This window comes from Chelonia mydas, chromosome 13 (assembly GCF_015237465.2).
Source record: "Chelonia mydas isolate rCheMyd1 chromosome 13, rCheMyd1.pri.v2, whole genome shotgun sequence".
Classification (NCBI taxonomy): domain Eukaryota; kingdom Metazoa; phylum Chordata; order Testudines; family Cheloniidae; genus Chelonia; species Chelonia mydas.
Window position 1 is genome coordinate 40,052,441 of NC_051253.2, and position 21,268 is coordinate 40,073,708.

The following is a 21,268-nucleotide window of genomic DNA, read 5'->3' on the forward strand; positions in this document are numbered from 1 at the left end:
CGTCTCTAACCCAGGGCGGTTGCTGCCCAGGGATTCACACGCCATCTGTTCGCCCAGGGCTGAGGCAGCTGAAAGCAACTGGCAGATCCTTCCTGCTTTGTGTGACTTTGATCCACCATGCGGCGATCTGAAATCTCGTTTGTGTGAGTGGCCTGGGAGTCAGGGGACTCTATTCCTGGCTCTGCCATTGGCCAGTTGTGGCGGGGAGGGGGAACTCGGGTCACTCATGTCCCCCCCCATGCCTCAGTTTCCCCATCTGGGTGGTGGCAGTAATGAGGCCGCCCTTCTTTCTAAAGCACTTTGACATCTGCAGCCGATAAGTGCCAGGTGTGGGCAGCTTGCAGCCTTGGGCAGAAACGACAGAAGGAGACAGACAGACAGACAGACAGGGGAGTCCAAGGCAGGCGGCCGGAGGGTCCTGGGCTCAGTGCTGACCTGCCCCTCCCTGTGGACGCCCTGTCTGCTCTGGAGGGGTCGACCTGCCCAGGGTCTGTGGTTTCCTCGAACTCTGCCCATGGACCCGGGTCGGAGGAGCTTCTCTGCTCCCTGTAGGGTGACCAGATGTCCCGATTTTATAGGGAGAGTCCTGATTTTGGGGGCTTTTTCTTATATAGGCTCCTATTACCCCCCACCCCCGTCCCGATTTTTTACACTTGCTGTCTGGTCACCCTAGCTCCCTGCAACGGCTTAGCCTGGGCGATCGGCTGGCGAGGGGTGGCGGGGCTGCTGTCCATCTGTCTGGGCCTGTCTTTGTCTGTCTGTCTGTCTCTGTCTGTCCATCTGGGCTTGTCTCTGCCTGTCTGGGCTTGTCTCTGTCAGTCTGTCTGTCTGGGCCTGTCTCTCTGGGCCCTTCACTGTCTGTCTGTCTCTCCTCTGTCTCTGTCTGTCCGTCCTGCCCAGAGTCTGTGTGCCCCGGGATGTTCACAGCTATCGAGGTGGGCAGGGATGCTCCAGCCACTTTCACCCACTGGGGATCCCCCCCCACAGCGATCTCTACTCCCAGCTCCATACCATGTAGCTGGCCCTGAGCAGGACACCCTGCCTAGCGGAGAATGGGGGGCTGCTGCCCCAGGGCAAAGGGGCTCTCAGTGAGGCAGGGGCTGTGATGCGCTCTTCCCCCAGTGCAGCACCAGACAGCGGGGTGATGGGCAGTGACATAGAATCTGTACCTGGAGGTTTCCCCAGACCTCAGCAACCCACAGTGGGAGCTGCTGGGGTTTGTGATAGCCTGGCCCCGAGGAAATGAAGCAGAGAGGGAGACACGGGCTGCAGTTCTCAGCCCGACACCATCGTAAAAATGTCCTGCGTCCCCATTCTCCCTGTTCTAACCACCAGCCCCCACTCCCCTCCCAGAGCTGGGGAGAGAACCCAGGAGTCCTGACTCTCAGCCCCCCCAGCTCTAACCCACCAGCCCCCACTCCCCTCCCAGAGCTGGGGAGAGAACCCAGGAGTCCTGACTCTCAGCCCCCGCAACTCTAACCCACCAGCCCCCACTCCCCTCCCAGAGCTGGGGAGAGAACCCAGGAGTCCTGACTCTCAGCCCCTCCCAGCCCACAGTAAAACCAGAGTCCTAGACCCTTTCTCCAGGTCGGGGAGGGGCGCCCCGGGGTGGATAGAAGGGTGAGTACGGAGGTAGCTGGGCTGACACATTTCTGTCCCTGAGGTGGTGATGTCCGTACACTCACTGGCCAGAACAAACAGCAGCAGCTGATTCCCAAGTGTGGGGACTTTCCCCAGGCTCCACGCTGAGGTGCTTTCGGTCCCTGGCCCCGCTCGCCCCAGCCGCTCCTGGCTAAAATTATCCTGGAGGTGTGAAGCCGTGTGGGGGATTTGCATAGCGGGGCAGCAGGGGCCAGCTGCAGGCTCCAGCGTGGAGGGGAGAAGGGGTGGGGCCCAGTGGGGAGCCACCGACTGAGAACCTGGGGCTCAGGGCACCTCAAACACCCAGCCAATCATGAGTTGCATGCCAAAGTGTGGACAATGTTGTGAAATTGAGCCCCATGAATTTACAAAGGGCCTTCTACATTTCAAAATAACGTATAACTGTTTATTCAGCAGTTTTATTTCATGACAGACTCATTGGGACAGGGTGGGGCTTGGAGAGACACAGTGAAATCAGCCAGGGGCTAGTCTGATCCATCCGTCCGTCTATCCTTCCCTCCATCCATCCATGCAGGTGCAGGATGACATGGGTAACGATGGGCTAGTTAGCCGGACACCAATCCCGGCCTAAGTCGTGGAACAGCTGATAGGGGCTACAATTCATTATGAGTTAAAAGCAAGGTGCACCATTTATGAACATCAACAGGGCGTTGTGGCGAATCGATCTCATGAGCCTAACTTGGTTTCTTTTGTGGTGGATAAAGGGAGCCGCGTTGTCACCCATTGCTGAGACATCTGTGAAGGCATCTGACTTAGGATGTTCTGACTGGGTTTTGCAGAACGCCCTTTTAATGTTGCTCCTACTGCAAACTGGCTAATCGGTTCTTCAGGTGGAATCGTCACCTAATGGGGGTTGCTGCCGGTGGCCCAGTTCTGTTCACTCTCTTTCCTGACAACCTCAAGGAAAATGAAAGATGATTCAGAGAGTTTAAGGCCAGAAGGCAACATTAGTTCATCTAGTGTGACCTCCACAGGTGGGAGTAGTTCACCCAGGTACCCCTATATTGAGCCCTATAACTTGTGTTTGACCAAACCATCTTCCCAGAAGGCAGCCAGAAGATGGAGAATCCACCAGTTCCTTGGTGGTTTCTTCCATTGGGGAATCTCCCTCCCTGTTAGAAATCTGCACCTCCCTTCTAATCTGGCTTGGTTTGGTTTTCACATTCAGCCTGCTGGTTTTCTCTGCTAGGATAAAGAGTCCTTCGGTGCCCAGTATGTTCTCCCCGTGCGGGTCCTTCTGCACCGTAACCCCGTCTCTTCTCAGTCTTCCGTTGGAGGAGCACAAACAACGCAGCTTTTGAAGTCTCTCATGGTCAGGCGTTTTCTCCAGGCCTTGAATAATTTTTTGTGGCTCTCTTCTGCACCCTTTCAAGCTGCAGACCCCAGAACTGGAGGCGGGGTTCCAGGCTTGGCTTCCCCACTGCCGTACACAGAGGTAAAATCCCCTTCTGACTCCTGCAAAAAGCACCAATGATGAGGCAAAAACGGCAGAGTGGAAACTACTGCTGGGGACAAGGCGGCCATATTGCATGCTCTGGATTGCTTGCTATGCTGGGTCTGCTTGATCAACGTGTGTTTTAACACAACCAAAGGCAAGGTTGTGCATCTAGGAACAAAGGAAGGTGGGTTCCCTGCATCAACTGATGGACTGGGGACTTGGAAAAGGACTTAGCAGTCACACAAAACTGATCTGAGCTCCTGGTGTGATGCCCATTAAGAGGGCAATGCCTTGTCTAAAGCCTTAATGAAACCGTGACTGGGTTCTCTGTCCAATTCATGGATTATAAGCCCACGAGGAACCCTGTGACCCTCTGGTCTGGCCTACCTTGTAACACAGGCCTTGGGACTTCCCAAGTTAGTTTCTGCTTGGACTAGAGCAGATCTTTTAGAAAATCATCCTGTCTTGCTTTAAAACCATCGCCAGTGACAGAGAACCCACCCACCCAGATGGAGAATTCCCCTCATGGTTAAACGTTTGCACCTTGTTAGCTGAGCATTTCTGGCTCTGTCCGCAGTGCAATAGCTCTTTACCAGCTCACCCGCTCAGTCCCAGCACTTCCGGGAATGTTCTAGGCACCGAGGGCCAGAACCCGATTGATTTGGGGACAATTGGCAAGCAGAAGGGGGAAAATGGGGGGCACATGGAGTCCCTGTCAGTTATCACAGCCTGTAGCTTAGTGATACTTGGACCCATGGGTGCTGACTCCATGGGTGCTCTGGGGGGGTGGGCATAAGAGGCTTGGGGAGACAAAGCCTCCCCAAGTGGGACAAGAAATGCCGGATGCGGGGCACCTGCCTTTGGAGGCAAGGCCCCACCCGCGCTACACCTCTTCCCGCCCCTGCTCTGCCTCTTCCCCCCCAGGCCCTGCCCTCGTTCTGCCTCTTCCCTCCAAGACCTGCCCTTGCTCCGCCCCTTCCTGCCCCCACTCCACCTCTTTCCCCCAAGGCCCCATACTCACTCCACCTCTTCCCACATCTCTTCCACCTCTTCCCCCCACGCCCCGCCCTTGCTCCGCCTCTTCCTGCCCCCCGCTCCAAACGCACGCACCTGCAAACCATAACGGCAACACTTGTGCTCGGACCTCAGTGGTTTAGGAGCCAAATTAGTGATCAACATTACCAGAAAGAGCCCCAGTGGTGTGAATTGATTGTTTTATTTCCTATGGTGCTATAGAGTCATATTTAAGTAGTTTGATGGAAATATTTAGTACATATATATTCTCACAGTAAATAAGTTAATAACTGAATTGGTCAAAGACATAGTAAAAGCGTCCCGCTGGGTTAATAACTTAGATTGGTTACTAACTAAATCACACAGTGTTTTAACAACATGTGCTGCAAAGAGCCACAGGAGACACATCACAGAGGCACTGACCTACCACCTCTGCAACTGTGTATAGATCAAACCACTGGTGGGTGGCACCATTAATGCCTTTCCGAACAACCATATCACGTTGCCTCTATATAAACACCTTGACACTGCGTGAAGATGTGGCCTCCCCATCCCCAAAAAGATATATTGGAACTGGAAATGATTCAGAAAAGGGCAACAAAAATTATTAGGGGTATGGAACAGCTTCCATATGAGGAGAGATTAATAAGACTGGGACTTTTCAGCTTGGAAAAGAGACGACTAAGGGGGGGATATGATAGAGGTCTATAAAATCATGACTGGTGGGGAGAAAGAAAATAAGGAAGTGTTATTTACTCCTTCTTATAACAGAAGAACCTGGGGTCACCCACTGAAATTAATAGGCAGCAGGTTTAAAATAAACAAAAGGAAGTATTTATTTATACAACACACAGTCAACCACTGTTTGTCAGAGGATGTTGTGAAGGCCAAGACTATAACAGGGTTCAAAAAAGAACTAGACAAGTTTATGGAGGATGGGTCCAACAATGGCTGTTAGCCAGGATGGGCAGGGATGCTGCCCTAGCCTCTGTTTGCCAGAAGCTGGGTGTGATGTACTTCCCTGGGGTGCAACCTGGAAATGGGGTACTACTGAGTTCTCTGTCTTACCAACTTGGGCTCCCTCTCTCACTGTGGTGCTGTGATAAGCTGCAGAGCCCTCCCCAGTCCTGCACTCACACAGCCTTATGCAAGTAGGGACACACCCAGCTGCAGTTACATGAATGCTTTCGCCAGCCGCTCATGAACCAACAATAGAGAGGTTCCAGCCAATTCCCCCAGCTCCCCAGCCTACGACCCCGGAGCTGTACCATCTTGCCCTGGTCAAAAGCCTGATCAGTGTAAGTTATTATCCAGTGTGCCCCTCCCTCTGTGTGGCACCAGCCCCTGTTCCTGAGCAGATTTCCCTTTGTGCTTCAACAAAACAGTGTTTTAAGTAAAAAATATAATACAGATGTATTAACTACAGAAAGATAGATTTTAAGTGATTGTAAGTAATAGCCTAAGATCAAAGTTGGTTACCTAAGAAATAAAACAAAATTGCAATCTAAGTTCTAATCATTAGACAGGATTTGAAACAAGCTGTGTCTCACCCTGATGGTACAAACAGTTCACCAATCTTCCATACACAGGCTGGGATGGATTACTCCTTTCCCGCCAGGGAGGACCTCCCCAGTTCAGTCTTTGTTCCTCTGGTGTTTCCAGGTGTTGAGTTGTGAGGGGGGGAGTGAGGCCACGTGATGATGTCACTTCCCCTTTTATAGCTTCTTCCATGTGGAGGGAACTTCGTTGTCCCAACCGAAGTTCCCAGCATAATTAGTGGGAAAGTTCAGGCACAAGATGGAGTCCAGTGTCACATGAGCTGGCCACATGCCCTTGCATGCTTCCATAAGTCATAGCAGGGGTCATTCCCCATATTCTGGCTACAACGTTCACAGGAAAGTCCATCAGGTGGGGATAAGCTTCTTCCATGGCCTATTGTGTTCACTGATGGGCTGTCAACTTGGAAGGTTCAACCACACTGCGCTGGCCAGACGGGATGTAAACCACTTTGTGGGTGTCACCCCAAGAGCAAACACATTTGAAATACTGGTACATAGTCAATATTCATAACTTCAGATACAAAGACAGCACATACAATCCAACAGGAAATTCATGTGCAACAGATCAAGACTTTTAGAACAAGGCATACTTTGCACAAAACATATCATAATCCTGTAACCATGGTAAATATGGGGGTGCCAGGGTGTTGCTTTGGGGTACAGAATGTCACACTGGGAATGGGTGACAGGGGATGGATCACTGGATGATTCCCTGTTCTGTTCATTCCCTCTGGGGCACCTGGCACTGGCCACTGTCAGCAGACAGGATACTGGACCAGATGCACCCTTGGCCTGACCTGGTATGGCTGTTCTTATGTTCTTATGTTTAGACTGGCACAGACTCCCACTCACCCCTTGGGCCCCCTCACTGGGCCAGCGCCCCCGGTGGACGGTTGCAGCAATGCTGTGGGGGTTTCTCTGCCAGGTGGCTCAGCCCTCTGCCTGAGTCAGTCTTTAGCCCACCCCTTATGGGGTCCCAAATTAAGTTTCAAACCTGTCTTTACCAGAAACAAAACCTTCCAGGCTCTCTGGGGCTCCCCTGCAGCCATGCTTTTGCCCAGTTACTCAGGGGCATTCCCAGGGTTCCTTGCTTAGGCGGGAGCATTCTTGTGTCCTACGGTCACTTCCCACCAGCCTGTCCCCCAGCTGGGCCCTCCTAGCACTGAATCCTGATGCCTTTTATACCAGGAGCACCTGGCCCCTCTCAGGTGGGGCTCGTCCTGTGATCAGGGGTGGCTTGGCCCTGGGCTTGCCCATTTACTGGGTCCTGCCTCAGCGCTGGGGGGCTGTACTTGGTGACCTCCCACGGACCCCTCTGGCCTGATGTTTCTGTGATACTACGATGAGACCCTGAATGGCTGACCAGCCAGACCAGTCATACAGGGGGAAGCAGTCAGGAAATGGGGGTGCAGGGGGTGCATGCAGCACTCCCAGCATGGGTGGGAGAATGGGGGTCCCAGCTGCAGGAGGAAGTGGGAAGACACAGCTGCTGGCATGGGGGGCAGACTGGGGAGTCCCTGAAACAGAGGGGCTTGAAGGGCAGCCTACAGGGAATGTGTGTGTGTGGGAGAAAGGAAGAACGTAAGGAGCCCCAGGGGTGAGCCGTGAGCTCAACCAACAGAAGCTACGTGACCCCTGAATTTCCATGCTGAATTTGTCTTGCTTCAGCTGCCGGCCACTGGCCCGGCTAGACCTTTGTTGGCCAGAGCGAAGAGCCCCCCCACCATCAACTTTCTGTCCCCCAGGTAGGTGCTGGTCAGCTGAGATTGAGTCACCCCTTCACCTTCTCGTTGGTGGCCCGGAATCTATCCAGGGTTCCAGCCGCGGTTGCCCCAGGGCTGCAGACAGGGCTAGTGCTTTCGTAGCCAATCTAGTCCATTGATACAAGGGCAGGTTATAGGGCGATTTGAGGACTGTGGGGAAAAAGATTTCTGAGGGCTCCCATCCAGCAGATGGGTCCAAGGGCTGGAAGCTGAAGCTGGACAAATTCAGAGTAGAAATTTTGGGCAAGTTTCTAAGAGGGAGGGTAACAATTAAGGGGTGCTGGGTTAAACTGTCCCTCCCTCCCCCTTCCTCCGGGACTTTCCAGCTCTTCACACTGACTCACCAGAGAGAGCCGACTTTGCATTTCTGCCTCTGGGGACGCAAGGCAGAGCAGGGTGTGAGAAAAACAGGAAACACCTGCCCTGGTGAGATTCAGCCAGCCGGGCCGCCCACCCCGCAAAGACAGCAACATGGCTAGAGAGGCTAGCCAAAGCTAAGCTAATCTATCTATCAGGGAATCACAGAAATATCTGGCTGGAGGGACCATATCCAGCCCCCTGCTCCGAGGCAGGACAAAGTACACCTAGACCAGCCCTGGCAGGGGTTTGTCCAACCTGGTCTTAAAAACCTCCAGTGATGGGGACGCCACAACCTCCCTTGGAAGCCTCTTCCAGAGCTGATCTAGTCTTAGAGTTACAAAGTGTTTCCTATCCAAGGGGTAGCCATGTTAGTCTGTATCCACAAAAACAACGAAGAGTCCGGTGGCACCTTAAAGACTAACAGATTTATTCAGGCTTAAGCTTTTGTGGGTAAAAAATCCACTTCTTCAGATGCACGGAGTGAAAATTACAGATGCAGGCATTATTATACAGACACATGAAGGGAAGGGAGTTACCTCACAAGTGGAGAACCAGTGTTGACAGGGACAATTCGATCTGGGTGGATGTGGTCCACTCCCAATAATAGATGTGGAGGTGTCAGTACCAAGAGAGGGAAAGTTGCTTTTGTAATGAGCCAGCCACTCCCAATCCCTCTTCAAGCCCATATTAATGGTGTTAAATTTGGAAATTAATTGTAGTTCTGCGATTTCTCTTTGAAGTCTATTTTTGAAGTTTTTTTGTTGCAGGATGGCTACTTTTAAATCTGTGATTGAATGTCCAGGGAGATTGAAGTGTTCTCCCACTGGCTTTTGTATGTTACCGTTCCTGTTGTCGGATTTGTGCCCATTGATTTTTTTACGTAGAGACTGTCCGATTTGCCAATGTACATGGCAGAGGGGCATTGCTGGCTCATGATGGCATAGATCACATTGGTAGATATATCTACTATGACATACATGGCGCCCAGAATTGGACACAGGACTCCACGTGGCACTCAGTCACAGTGCTGAGTAGAGCCGGGCAATTCCCACCTGTGTCTTACATAGGACCCTTTTGTTCCCCCCGCAATGATATTAGCCTTTTTTTGCAGCTGCATCACATTGTTGACTCATGTCTGGTCTCTGATTCACTTAACCCCCCAGCACCTTTGCAGCAGTGCTATCATCTAGCTGGTCTGTCCCCATTTTGTAGTTGTACATTGAATTTTTCATTCCTAAGTGCAGTCCTTTTGAATTCGAATCCTGTTCCCCAAAGAGCTCACCACCCTTGCTAGCTTGGTGTCATCTACAGATTTTATGAGCATGGTCTCCGCTCCATTATCCAAGTCACGAAAGAAAATATGGAATAATACCTGACCCAGGACTGACCCCTGTGGGATTCCCACTAGATACGCCCTCCCAGCTTGACAGAAAACCGTTGATAACTACTCTTTGAGAATGGTCTTTCAATCAGTTGTGCACCCACCTCACAATAATTTAATCTAGACCACATTGCCCTAGTTTGCTTACAACAGTATCCTGTGGGACTGTGTCAAAGCCTTACTAACATCAAGGTATATCACATCTACTGCTTCCTCTCTATCCACCAGGCCAGTAACCCTATCAATGAAGGAAATTAGGTTGGTTTGGCATGATTTAATCTTGACAAATTCCTGCCGGCTCTACCTTATCACCCTCTTATCCTCTAGGTGCTTACAAATTGATTGTTTAATAATTTGTTCTAGTAATTGATCAATCAAACTCTCTCCCTCCATACACTTCTTTCTTTCTTTTCTTTTTCTTATTAGTGGTAACTTTTTCCTGCCCTGGAGATCTCTCCTTGCTGATCCTCTCTCCCAGCCTGAAGAGGATGAGGGACAAAGTCCCAGGTCTCTCGGTTTGTAGCTAGGCCCCCCATCTCCTACTGGGGTCAGTTCAGAGGGCACCACTCAGTCTATTCCCCATGCCCGGTGGCACCCCTTCCCCCATGACAAAGTGGAGGGTCTCAGGGGCCCCTGAAAGTCAGGGATGGAGGCTGTGAACGACAAGGAGCCCGCATTGAATATTTATTTATTTACGGTCACTCAGTGCAAACCACAAAAGTCACAAAAAAGAGCCGGGAGCTAAATACACAACATTCAGAGCAACAGAGACAAAGCCACTTGTGATCCAGCCCCAGGTGGGGGGCTGGCTGGCTCAGGGGGACAGGGAATGGGGCACAGAGCCCTTACCCACTAAGGGGCACCAGCTCCAATCTAGCCCCAGGGTGGGGGAATGGGACATGGAGCCTTTCTGCTCTAGGGGCTGCTGGCTCTGATCCAGTCCCAGAGCAGGGGGCTGTTGGGCTCAGGAAGGTGGGAAGTGGCACTCAGGTTGTTTCCTTGCTAGGGGCGCTGGTTCCCTGCATGGTACAAGTTGTCCGGTCTCAGCCCAGCTCCCAGCAGGGCAGCGTCCCCAGGGGCTAAGTGCTGATTAGGCCATGTGGGGTGAGCTCCTCGCTTCCCCCAGGGGGGTCTCCCAGAGGCACAGCAGTGGTGGGGGGCAGCTGTGGGACTCAGGGTGGTGTCACCAATAGAGCCGGGAGTCCCGGCCCCTTGTCTCCGGGCGGACGGGGGCAGCCTCCCCTACACCACGCGCTGGATCACGTTCTTGTATTCGGGGCCCCTTGCACGCCTCAGTTGCACCACAGTGGAGAAAAGCCACTTCACCTGCAGGGGGGCAGAGAGAGCAGGGATGAGAAGGGTAAGCACTGGGGGAGCTGCTCAGTCTGTCTGTCATTGTCATCCCTTCCTGCTTTTATGTCTGTGTCACATTCACTCCATCTCTGCCTTATTCACCCACTCTTCTTTCTCTTTCATAGAATCATAGAATCATAGAATATCAGGGTTGGAAGGAACCTCAGGAGGTCATCTAGTCCAACCCCCTGCTCAAAGCAGGACCGATCCCCAACTAAATCATTTCCTTCTTCAGTTCTTTCTTTCCCTTCCAAGCTGCCCTCCACTGTGCTAAACTCATTCATTCCTTCGTTCCTATGTTCGTTCTCTCTCACCTTGAACAGGGTCACGGTGGCACTGTAGCACACGCTCAGAAGGAAGAGGGTGATGAAGACCGAGATGGTGGCCCAGAGGCCGTCAAGCTCCTCATCGCCGTCCTCACTGCAAAACTCACCTGACACGATCACCTCTGTTGGGGGAGAGAAAGAGACATCAACTCCAACTCAGGCACTGTGACAGAGAGAGCTCAGACTGTGCGTCCAACACCAACCCGCCTATCCCCTTCTCCATGCATCGTTCCATCCCTCCACTCATCTATCTCTGGATACATCCATCCATCCCTGACCACAAACCATCCATCATGCCATCCCGATACACACCCCTCCTTCCATTCATCCATCTCTAGATTTATCCATCCATCCGCCCATCCCCATTCACCCCTTCATTCATCGATGACCACAAACCATCCATCCATCCATCCATCCCTAGACACCTCCATCCATCAATCCATCCATCTCTCCACCCATCCATCTTTAGATATATCTATCCATCCATGATGACAAACCACTCATTGATCCATCCATCAATCCATTCCTAGACACCTCCACTCATCCATCTATCTATCCCTCCATGCATCCCTCATTAGATAGATCCATCCATACATGACCACAAACCATCCATCCCCAGAAACCATCCATCCATCTCTAAATCCCTCCATCCATCCATCCATCCATACTCACTCACCCCTCCATTCATCCATGATCACAAAACATCTATTCATCCATCAATCCATCCCTAGACATCCCTCCATCTATGCCTCTCCACTCCATCCATGACCACAAACCACCCATCGATCCATCAGTCCATCCTTAGACACTTCCATCCATCCAACCATCCCTAGATGCACCCCTCCAGCCATCCATCTTTAGGTACATCCATCCATCCATCCATGACCAAAAAGCATCATCCCTACACACACCCCTCCCTCCCTCCCTCCATCCGTCTGTCCATGCCTCCACCGTCCATCTCTAGACACCTCCATCCATCCATCCATCTCTAGATGCACCTCTCCATCCATCCACCCACCCCTGCCTGCTGTGATGAAATGAAGGATGCAGAGCCTCCCAGGTCTCATCTCACTTGTCCCATGTGGCCATGGCCCTACATCCTGGCACTGGCTGAGGGTTGAATTTCTCTGTGCCTTAGTTTCTCTGCCTGAGAAAGGTGGCTCAGGATCCCTCTGAGGTGGGTGAGGTGCCGGGATGCTGCCATGGTGGGGGAGCTCCCGAAAGACCAGGATGGATGGATTTCACACGTGTGCCTCTATGACCCTGATCCCAATGTAACTATACACCCAGAAGCCACATCAGATGGAACGCAGCCACCTCTGGGCCTGTTTATACAGGGCTCTCTTGCCAACCTGGAGTTGCCTCGGCTGTGGGGATTTTGAACACTATCTCTTTTATGAACAGAGCCACAAGTATTTTAAGGATGGGATGTAACGTTTCTCTCTGATATGAAAGATGCTGCTCCCTGAAGCATGGTGCCCCCTACTGATCCCCCTGCCCTAGAGATGTCTGGAGAACAGATGCATGAATCTGCTTGTCTCTGCGTGTGTCTCTGTGTGTAGAAACATGACAGCCCAGGTGGGAGGGTCCCTGGGTCACGCCATGTTACAGGTGTGTCCATCTGCACTGGACTGAGCTCTCTCTCAGCCAGCCCGCACACTCTCTTTCTCTGTGTCCCCTGCACGGCCCCCAGGATAACAGCCCTACCACTGCCGCTGCAGGCTACCCACTCTTTAATGCAGGTGCGAGCTCTGTGCTCGGCACTGGTGGATTTGAGTCCTGCACTCGCCCATCCAGCCTTTGGGGCTGATACACATATGGAGGTGGGGGAAAGGTGTGTGAGTGAGGGGCTGGGTAGGAAACGGGGCTCATGTGGGGGGCCATAGGGGTACCTGCATCATCTGTCCCACCCCACTGCCTGGGCCCCCTATGTCACCAGAGCTAGTGAGACTTTAGGTGAGTCCCTGCTTAGTGTCTGCTCCAGATAACAGCCCTACTACTGCTGCTACTTTGTGGGGACTGAGTCCCAGGAGTCCCAGGAGTTGATCCCTGCTGTGCGGTGTTTGCTGCATGTTGTCCTATCTCCCCTTCCCCCGTATGCATGTGTTATAGCCTAGAGAGGATCTCACCTCAATGAGATGCCAGGGATGGCTTGGCCGTCCACTGATACACCTACCCACCCATCTCTAACCATCCTCCATATCTTCCATCCATCCATATAGATCTATACCATCCATTCTCCTACCTCCCCATTCATCCATCTCCATCATCATCCCTACCCATCCATCCATTCATACTCACCCATATCTTCCATCCATACATGCAACCCCATCCACTTATCTATCATAGAATCATAGAATCTCAGGGTTGGAAGGGACCTCAGGAGGTTCTAGTCCAACCCACTGCTCAAATCAGGACCAACCCCAACTACATCATCCCAGCCAGGGCTTTGTCAAGCCTGACCTTAAAAACTTCTAAGGAAGGAGATTCCACCACCTCCATAGGTAACCCATTACAGTGCTTCACCACCCTCCTAGTGAAAAAGTTTTTCCTAATATCCAACCTAAACCTCCCCACTGCAACTTGAGACCATTACTCCTTGTTCTGTCATCTGCTACCACTGAGAACAGTCGAGATCCATCCTCTTTGGAACCCCCTTTCAGGGAGTTGAAAGCAGCTATCAAATCCTGCCTCACTCTTCTCTTCTGCAGACTAAACAATCCCAGTTCCCTCAGCCTCTCCTCATAAGTCATGTGCTCCAGCCCCCTAATAATTTTTGTTGTCTTCCGCTCATCCCTTTATATATTATGCATCCCCAACCATCCATCATCATTTGTCTCCATTAACACAGTCGTTCATCCATCCATTGCCATATTCACCCATCCATTCATCCTCATCTGTCTATCACTCACCATCTGTACCATCCCATCCATCCATCCGTCCATCCATCCCCATCCATTCTCATTTTCCTATCACCATCCATCCCCATCGGTACTGATCCACTACCATACGCACCCACCCATCCATTCATTTATACATGCATCCGTCCCCACCCATCCCCATCTCTAGCCATCCATCTATCGCAGTCCATCTAGGGCCATCCATTTATTCCTCCCTTCATCCTTCAGAATGGGTACCCCTCCTACCTTCACCATAGATTTATCCATCCATCCCCATCCACTTCCACTTATCCATTGGCACCCCACCTGTGAACCATCCACCCATCATTCCCGCAGTGCAGCGCAGTCTAGTGGGACTGGGTGGGACTCTGAGAATACCTGAGTTCTGTTTCTAGCTCAGTAACAGACATGACCTTGGGCATGTCCCTTCCCCTCTTGGTGTCTTTGTTTCTTCTCCCTGCTTCTCTATTTAGGTGTGAGTCCTTTGACACAGGGACTGTCTCCCACTGTGTCTGTGCCATACCCAGCCCAACAGGACCCTATCTGAGTTGGGGGTGGAGGTACTACTTTAATCCAAATAATAAGCGCGCTCTCTCTCTCTCTCTCTCTCTGTGATATCTGTTGGTCTATTAGTCCTTCCCTCTCAAGTATGTATGTATCCATCTAAACATCTCTCTGAACACCTGGCCTTCTAACTGAGCTGGGCTTGGATATGGGCTCTATAGTATGTATGTGTGTAACTGTCCATCTATCCCTCTCTCCATCACTGCTTCTGTGGTGTGTATGTATCCATGTATCTACCCATCCTTCCTTCCTATGGCATCAACCCATCCTTCCTTCCATGACATCAACCAGTGTATTTACCAATCCTTCCTTCCATGGCATGTAACCATATATCTACCCATCCTTCCTTCCATGGCATCTAACCATGTATCGACTTATCCTTCCTTCTATGGCATCAACCCATGTATCTACCAATGCTTCCTTCCATGGTATCAACCCATCCTTCCTTCTGTGGCATCTACCCATGTATCTACCAATCCTTCCTTCCATGGCATCTAAACATATATCTACCCATCCTTCCTTCTATGGCATCAACCCGACCTTCCTTCTCTAGCATCTACCCCTGTAACTCCCATCCTTCTTTCTATGGCATCAAACCACATATCTACCAACCCTTCCTTCCATGACATCTAACCATATATCTACCCATCCTTCCTTCCATGACATCAACACATCCTTCTTTCCAGAGCATCTACCCATCCTTTCTTCCATGGCATCTACCCATGTATCTTCCCATTCTTCCTTCCATGGCATCTACCCATCCTTCCTTCCAAGGCCTCTACCCATGGATCTACCCATCCATCCATGGTGTATATGTATCCACCCATTCAGGATCTGGGAATTGGCATCCCCAGACTTGTAGCATCTCGGCTTCTCCCAGCCTGCAACCTGGGACCTCGTCCACCTTGGGCAACCTGCAGATTTCACCCAGTGACACCACAACAAGGAGACCTGGGGGTGAGCTCAGACTAGTTCCGTTTATTCATTTGTCATTGCGGGCACAGAGATTATTTACAGGAAGTTGTACTGGACAATACTAGCAGTGGGGCTGGGAGGAGATGTCTTCATTTACCAGAGACTTTGCTGACGCTGCGTTGGGTGAACTTCATCTGCAGGGCTTCGTGGATGACCATGCAGGTGTAGGTGTCCCCGCTGTTCCAGCTGGCCTTGTTGACTTTCAGCTTGCTGTAGAGGAAGAAGTTCGAGTCGCCAGCTCCGTCCTTGATGGGCTGGGTGGTGAAGTATTCCATGCTCTCGTCGGCTTTGTGGTTCTTCATCCACTGCACTGAGATGTCCTCGGGGAAGAAGCCCCGCACCAGACAGGTGAGGCTGACGGAGTCTTCGGAGCTGCTCAGCTCATCGTTGTGGGGGCGCAGGAGGTAGATGCCTGGGCCAGAGCGCCTGCCTTCGGTGCATGGGGATGGAGGACACAGATGAGCCATGCACATCACTCAGCTGGGCCACGCGGGGAGAAGGAATGTGCGTGTGTGTGTGTGGGTGTGGGGGTAGGAACATCCCCTCTCTCCTCCAGGATGGAGGGGCTGGGGACTGGGAGCTGGTAGCCCCGGAGAGCAGGATGGGGGATAGGATGGTCTTCATCTCACATGGGGATGCAAAGGGACCCAAGGCCGGGATCCCAGGTTGTTGGGATTTGGGGCTTCCCCTTAAGGAGCATCCCTCCCTGCTGGGGGTGGGGATAGGGGAGTCTCTCCCCTTAGGGACCCTCCTCTCCTCTTACCTGGCTTCTTGGAGATGGATTTGATGAGGGGCGAGGGCAGCTCTGAGTGCTCCACTTTGCAGGTGAAGGTCTCTCCGGCATCCCAGTCGCGGGTAAAGATGGGCATGGAGCTGGAGGCGGTGAAGCTGCTGTTGAACTGCTCAGTGAGGGTCAGGGGATCAGGGACAATGGACCCTGGCTTCTCTCGGGACCAGACTACCTGGAGGCCAGAGTCGCTCGGCAGGTTGACCACCAGGCAGGTGAGCATGGGGCTCTGGGCCACATACAGGGCGGCAGGAGACGGGGGCACCAGGAAGACCTGGATGTTGCTGGGAGATGTTGTTTCTTCTGGGGACAGGAGAGACCAGGTCAGTGGCTAGGCCTGGTTTCCCCTGCCCAAGCCCATCCCAGGCTCCTCCCCACTTCTCTCCCCTCTCGAGCCCAGCCCGGTGTCCTCCTCCCCTTCCTAGGCAGCCTGGCCCTGCTCAGTGTCACCTCTGCACTTCCGGGCGTGGTCCTGCTTTTTGCTTCCGGTGCCCGGGTGGTACACCTGGCAGGTGTACGTCTTGCCCTCCAGCCACTCGTCCTGGGAGACACTGGCATTGCTGCGGGTGCTGAAGGTGTGGCCGTCGGCGTCCTTCTTGGCAAGGTCGGTGTCACTTTGAAGTAGCCCACGCTCACCGTTCACCAGCCATTGCACCGTCAAAGGCTCGGGGTAGAAGCCGGAGATGAAGCACACCAGCTGGATGGTGCCTGGGTGGTTGGTGCAGGAGGAGTGGAGGACATGCACCTCGGGGGCATGGGGTTCAATGGGGAGGGGCTCTGGAAGAAGGGTGGCAGGGGTTAGTTGTTGTACAGACCCCTCCTGGGCCGCCCCCACTCCCCGCAGCATGGTGCCCCCTATGGAGCCCTCTGCTCCTTTCCCTGCACTGCAGCACCCATCACTTCTCTCGGTGTGGTGTCTCTCTCTCTCCATCCATCCACCCACCACAGCGACTCCCTCGGCTCACGGCGCTGGCAGGCTCCCATCCTCTCTCCCTGCCGCAGTCACCAGATCAGGGACCTGAGAGACCCCAGCCCCTCCCCTTCCCCCCCCGGGCTGCGCCGCGCTGTCCCTACTTGGGATTTCCTTGGAGATGCTGGAGCTGGTGGGCTGGTGTTGTACGTTGCAGCTATAGGTGTTAGACTTCCAGCTGCTGGACGGGACGGTGACCTGGCTGCTGAGCGTGTAGAGGCCGCTGGAAGGTTGCAGCAGGGAGGGATAGGTCTTCACGCCCGAGGAGGCGACGCTTGGGCTCCACGTCACGGTGACCGGCTCGGGGAAGTATCCTTTGGCCAGGCAGCCGAAGGTGACCTGGGGGGTGTCGTCGCCGGTGCAGGAGGTCAGGGGGAAGACAGACGGGGCCGTGGGGCTAACTGCAAAGGGAGAGAGAGCGAGGCCATGAGACGCAGCCCCTACCCCGCTCCATGCAGCACGGGGACCCTAGCGTGGCACTGGGCCCAGCACTCAATGCCGGGGGAGAGCGTCCCCTAACGGAGCCCCACTCTGCTCCATTCAGCACAGCAGACAGCTTGTGGTGAGACTGTTGCAAGGTCTTGTTACTGTCTGTGTGTAAGTGGGTGCCTGAGAGAGGCTGCCCCCCATCTTCCAGGTTGTGTCACAGAGTGACCAGGATCAGGGCCCCCAAATCACTTTGTGCTAAACAGACCCTGTCTGTGATCGGGGGCCCCATTACACGGGTGCTGCAGAGAGACACAATGACAGACAGTCCCTACCCCAAAGAACTTACAGGCCAAATAGGCAAGGTAAAGGAAGGGTCAGAGGGGAAACTGAGGCAGAGAGTGAGGAAGGGACCTGGTCACAGCAGGTCAGTGGCACAGCCAGGTACAGAAACCAGGAGTCCTGTGTCCCAACCTCTGCTCTATGGACTGGGTGATGCATTGTGCTGGTGCCGCGGTTCAGCAGGGACATGGGTTGATTTCCCAGAGTGGAGGGTTGTTCCCAGTTATTTGCACCGGGTTTTTCCGGAGGAACCAAAGGGAATTAGGTGCCAAAGTGGCAGAGAAATTCTCCTTGGAGAAATCACAGCGTCTGCAGCTAGAAAACAACCCAAGTTTTTGACCAAGGAACTGAAATTGGGGGACACTTCTGGGCTCTCAGAAGAAGTGTGGTACCAGAAACGTTTGGGTCTTCCGGTCTCCAGCTGGAGACATGCAGATGTTAGACCAGCAATTTTAGCTTGGGTACGAATATTAAATGTTATATTCTCACTAGGCTCCTAGGTTCACTGCTAACATCATCAGTCCCTAGTGGCCAATTAGCAATTCTGTCACTCAAACACACGTTATTAGAGTCCTGGGAACTCACTTGAGACACTGATAGGAAAGACTGGGACTGTCCAAATCAACCCGGGACATTTGAGCCCTTTGGGTTAGAGTTCGGGTTATCATTATACATGGGGAGGAGGATTAAGGGTTAGCAGTTAGGGTTAGGTGCTGGGGTTAAGGGCTATAATTAAGGGTTATGGTTTAATGGTTTGGGTCAAATACCTTTCCACTCTCAAGTTCAATATTTGATGTGTTGTGATTAGATTTCTAGCCAATTTTGAAGCCATTCAACCATCAGATTCCTACCGGTTCTGCTGCCATTTCCCAGAGGGAGTGAGTGAGACTCTGGGGTCCTATCCCAAGGGGCCAGTTTGCCACGATGACTCTCAATTCTGATGCTGGGATGCTTGTTACCCAACTGGAGACATGGAAACCCTAGTGCTCAGAGGGTCAAGGTGGGGAGGTTAGGGTTAGAGCTGGGGTTATGTTTTGGGGTATAATTGGTCGTTAGTACTTGTATCACAGTGTCTAGAAAACCTAATCTAGGATCAGGGACCCATCGCGCCAGAAGCTTTACAGAGAAATAAGGATGAGGATTTTACTGAACCCAGGACCATTGCAGCCTAAGCAGCCTAAAGTCAGGGTTGGGGGGATCAGGTTGGGACGTTAGGCTTAGGGGTTGGGTTTGACGAGAGGATCAGAGTTGGGGGTCAGAGTTGGGGAGTAGGGGCTAGAGAGCCGGGGTTCAGGATGAGGATAGGACTATAGGGAAAGGGCGAGATTAGGGTGTTGGGGTTAAGGAGTTGGTGCATCTGTCGGGGGTTAGGACACTGGGGTTAGGGTCCTGGTTAGGGAGTTAGGTCAGAGTTGGGGGTCTAAGTATTTGGGTTTAAGGTTTGGTTTAGGGTGATAGTTCTGTGGTTAGGGTAAAAAAGCTTCCCTCCCCCAAACCTAGTAGTCGACTGGTTTTCACGCCCCCTCGCTCATGACATTTCTAGCCAGATTCCCACTCAAGAAACACTCATATTCTAACCAATTTGGATGAAGATTTTGCTGGACACTTTCCTAAACTCTACAGGAGAAATCTCCCAAGAATTCCAGCGGCCTCACTTTCTAGATGCCCAAACTTGAGGCACCTTGGGGAGCAGTTACCGGGGTCTGCATCTCCGGTGGGCTTTAGCCGGAGACGTCAGAGCTCATCCCCCCTGGAAAGGAAGCTCAACGTGTCTCCAGCTGAGTGCGCCGCAAAAACGGAGCCAGCTCAACTCAAAGGCCAAATTAGGAGCCTGAACTCTGAGCTGTTGCCCGAAGAGGGGCTGCCAGTTACGTCCAGCCCCAGGCAGCCAAGCTGACATCTAGCTGTGCTGGGAACTCCCCACGCTCGGCTCTCAGCATGGAGCATGAGCACAGAGCTGGTGGAGGGAGGCTGGGACGGCTCAGAGAGACGTGTTCCTGCACTCGGCGAGTTCAGGGTTTTACCTCTGACAAGGGACATGCAAAGGGAAATTTATACCTCAGTTTAGAAAGTTTTTGGTTGCAAATATTTGCGACTGGGCTAAAGAGAGGAGACAACAAAAGTCCCTTAGAAACAATTCAGCTGTTCCCGCAAACCTCTAGTTTCAGCCCCCCAACCCTGAGTGCCCCACGTCTGCTAATGGCCCTGAGTCCTGACCCCCAGCCTCCTGCTAGCCCAGCCCTGGGCTCCCCCCAGACCTGCTGGTGCCTCTCACTCCCAACGCACAGCCCCTGCCAGCCCCGCTCTGCCCCACTGCCCTGCCGGTGCTCTTCACTCCTGACCTGCAACCCCCTGTTATCTCAGCCTTGGGTTCCTCCTACAGCTCTGTGGGTGCCCCTCATTCCTGACCCACATCCCCTGCTAGCCCAGCCCTAGGCTCCCCCACCCAGCTCTGCTAGTGCCCCTCAATGCCGACCTAAAGCTACCTGATATCTCAGCCCTGCCCCGCCGGTCTTGCCTGTGCCCCTCACTCCTGACCCACAGCACCGTGCGAGCCCAGCCCTGGCTCCCCCACAGCTCTGCGGGTGCCCCTCACTCCAGACCCGCAGGCCCTGCTAACCCAGCCCTGGGCTCGCTCCCTACAGTTCTTTCAAAGCTATTATCCCAGCTTATAGGTGGAGTGTGAGATAAGCACCTCTGTTCCCCTGTCTCTGTGGGGGGCGGGGGGCACAGCGCTGCCTATGTTACCCATCCCGACCTCCCCAGCATATCCAGGCTCTGCAGGGGAGCCATGTTCTGCACCCTGCCCTGGTTTTGGGTCCACACAGGGGGCGTACCCCACTGCCCTTCGTAGGTGAGAACAGAGCACAACAGTCAATCATAGAAACATAGAATATCAGGGTTGGAAGGGACCTCAGGAGGTACCTAGTCCCACCCCCTGCTCAAAGCCCTGGCATCCTGACCAGCTGTTCAAACCTACTAGACCCTGCTCCCCTCCCAGAGCTGGGGAGAGAACCCAGGAGTCCTGGCTCCCAGACCCCTGCTCTGACTAGACCCCACTTCCCTCCCATAGCTGGAGAGAGAACCCAGGAGTCCTGACTCCCAGCCCCCTGCTCTGACTAGACCCCACTGCCCTCCCAGAGCTGGAGAGAGAACCCAGGAGTCCTGGCTCCCAGCCCCCTGCTCTGACTAGACCCCACTGCCTTCCCAGAGCTGGGGAGAGAACCCAGGAGTCCTGGCTCCCAGCCCCCTGCTCTGACTAGACCCCACTGCCTTCCCAGAGCTGGAGAGAGAACCCAGGAGTCCTGGCTCCCAGCCCCCTGCTCTGACTAGACCCCACTGCCTTCCCAGAGCTGGAGAGAGAACCCAGGAGTCCTGGCTCCCAGACCCCTGCTCTGCCTAGACCCCACTTCCCTCCCAGAGCTGGAGAGAGAACCCAGGAGTCCTG

At 53.2% G+C, this 21,268-nt stretch overlaps 2 gene segments (V, D, J or C); both read right to left on the minus strand.

Annotated features, from left to right (window-relative positions):
* Window positions 1–9,848: 9,848 nt before the first annotated feature.
* Window positions 9,849–11,548, minus strand: LOC122462624. The segment is given in 3 exon segments: window positions 9,849–10,503; window positions 10,845–11,011; window positions 11,533–11,548. Coding segments are annotated over 3 exon segments (267 nt in total).
* A 3,730-nt stretch (window positions 11,549–15,278) lies between these two features.
* Window positions 15,279–21,268, minus strand: part of LOC102932895 — a 489,191-nt gene continuing 483,201 nt past the window's right edge. Inside the window, 4 exon segments of the C gene segment in view lie at window positions 15,279–15,725; window positions 16,059–16,385; window positions 16,533–16,859; window positions 17,157–17,453. Coding sequence covers window positions 15,385–15,725; window positions 16,059–16,385; window positions 16,533–16,859; window positions 17,157–17,453 — 1,292 coding nt within the window.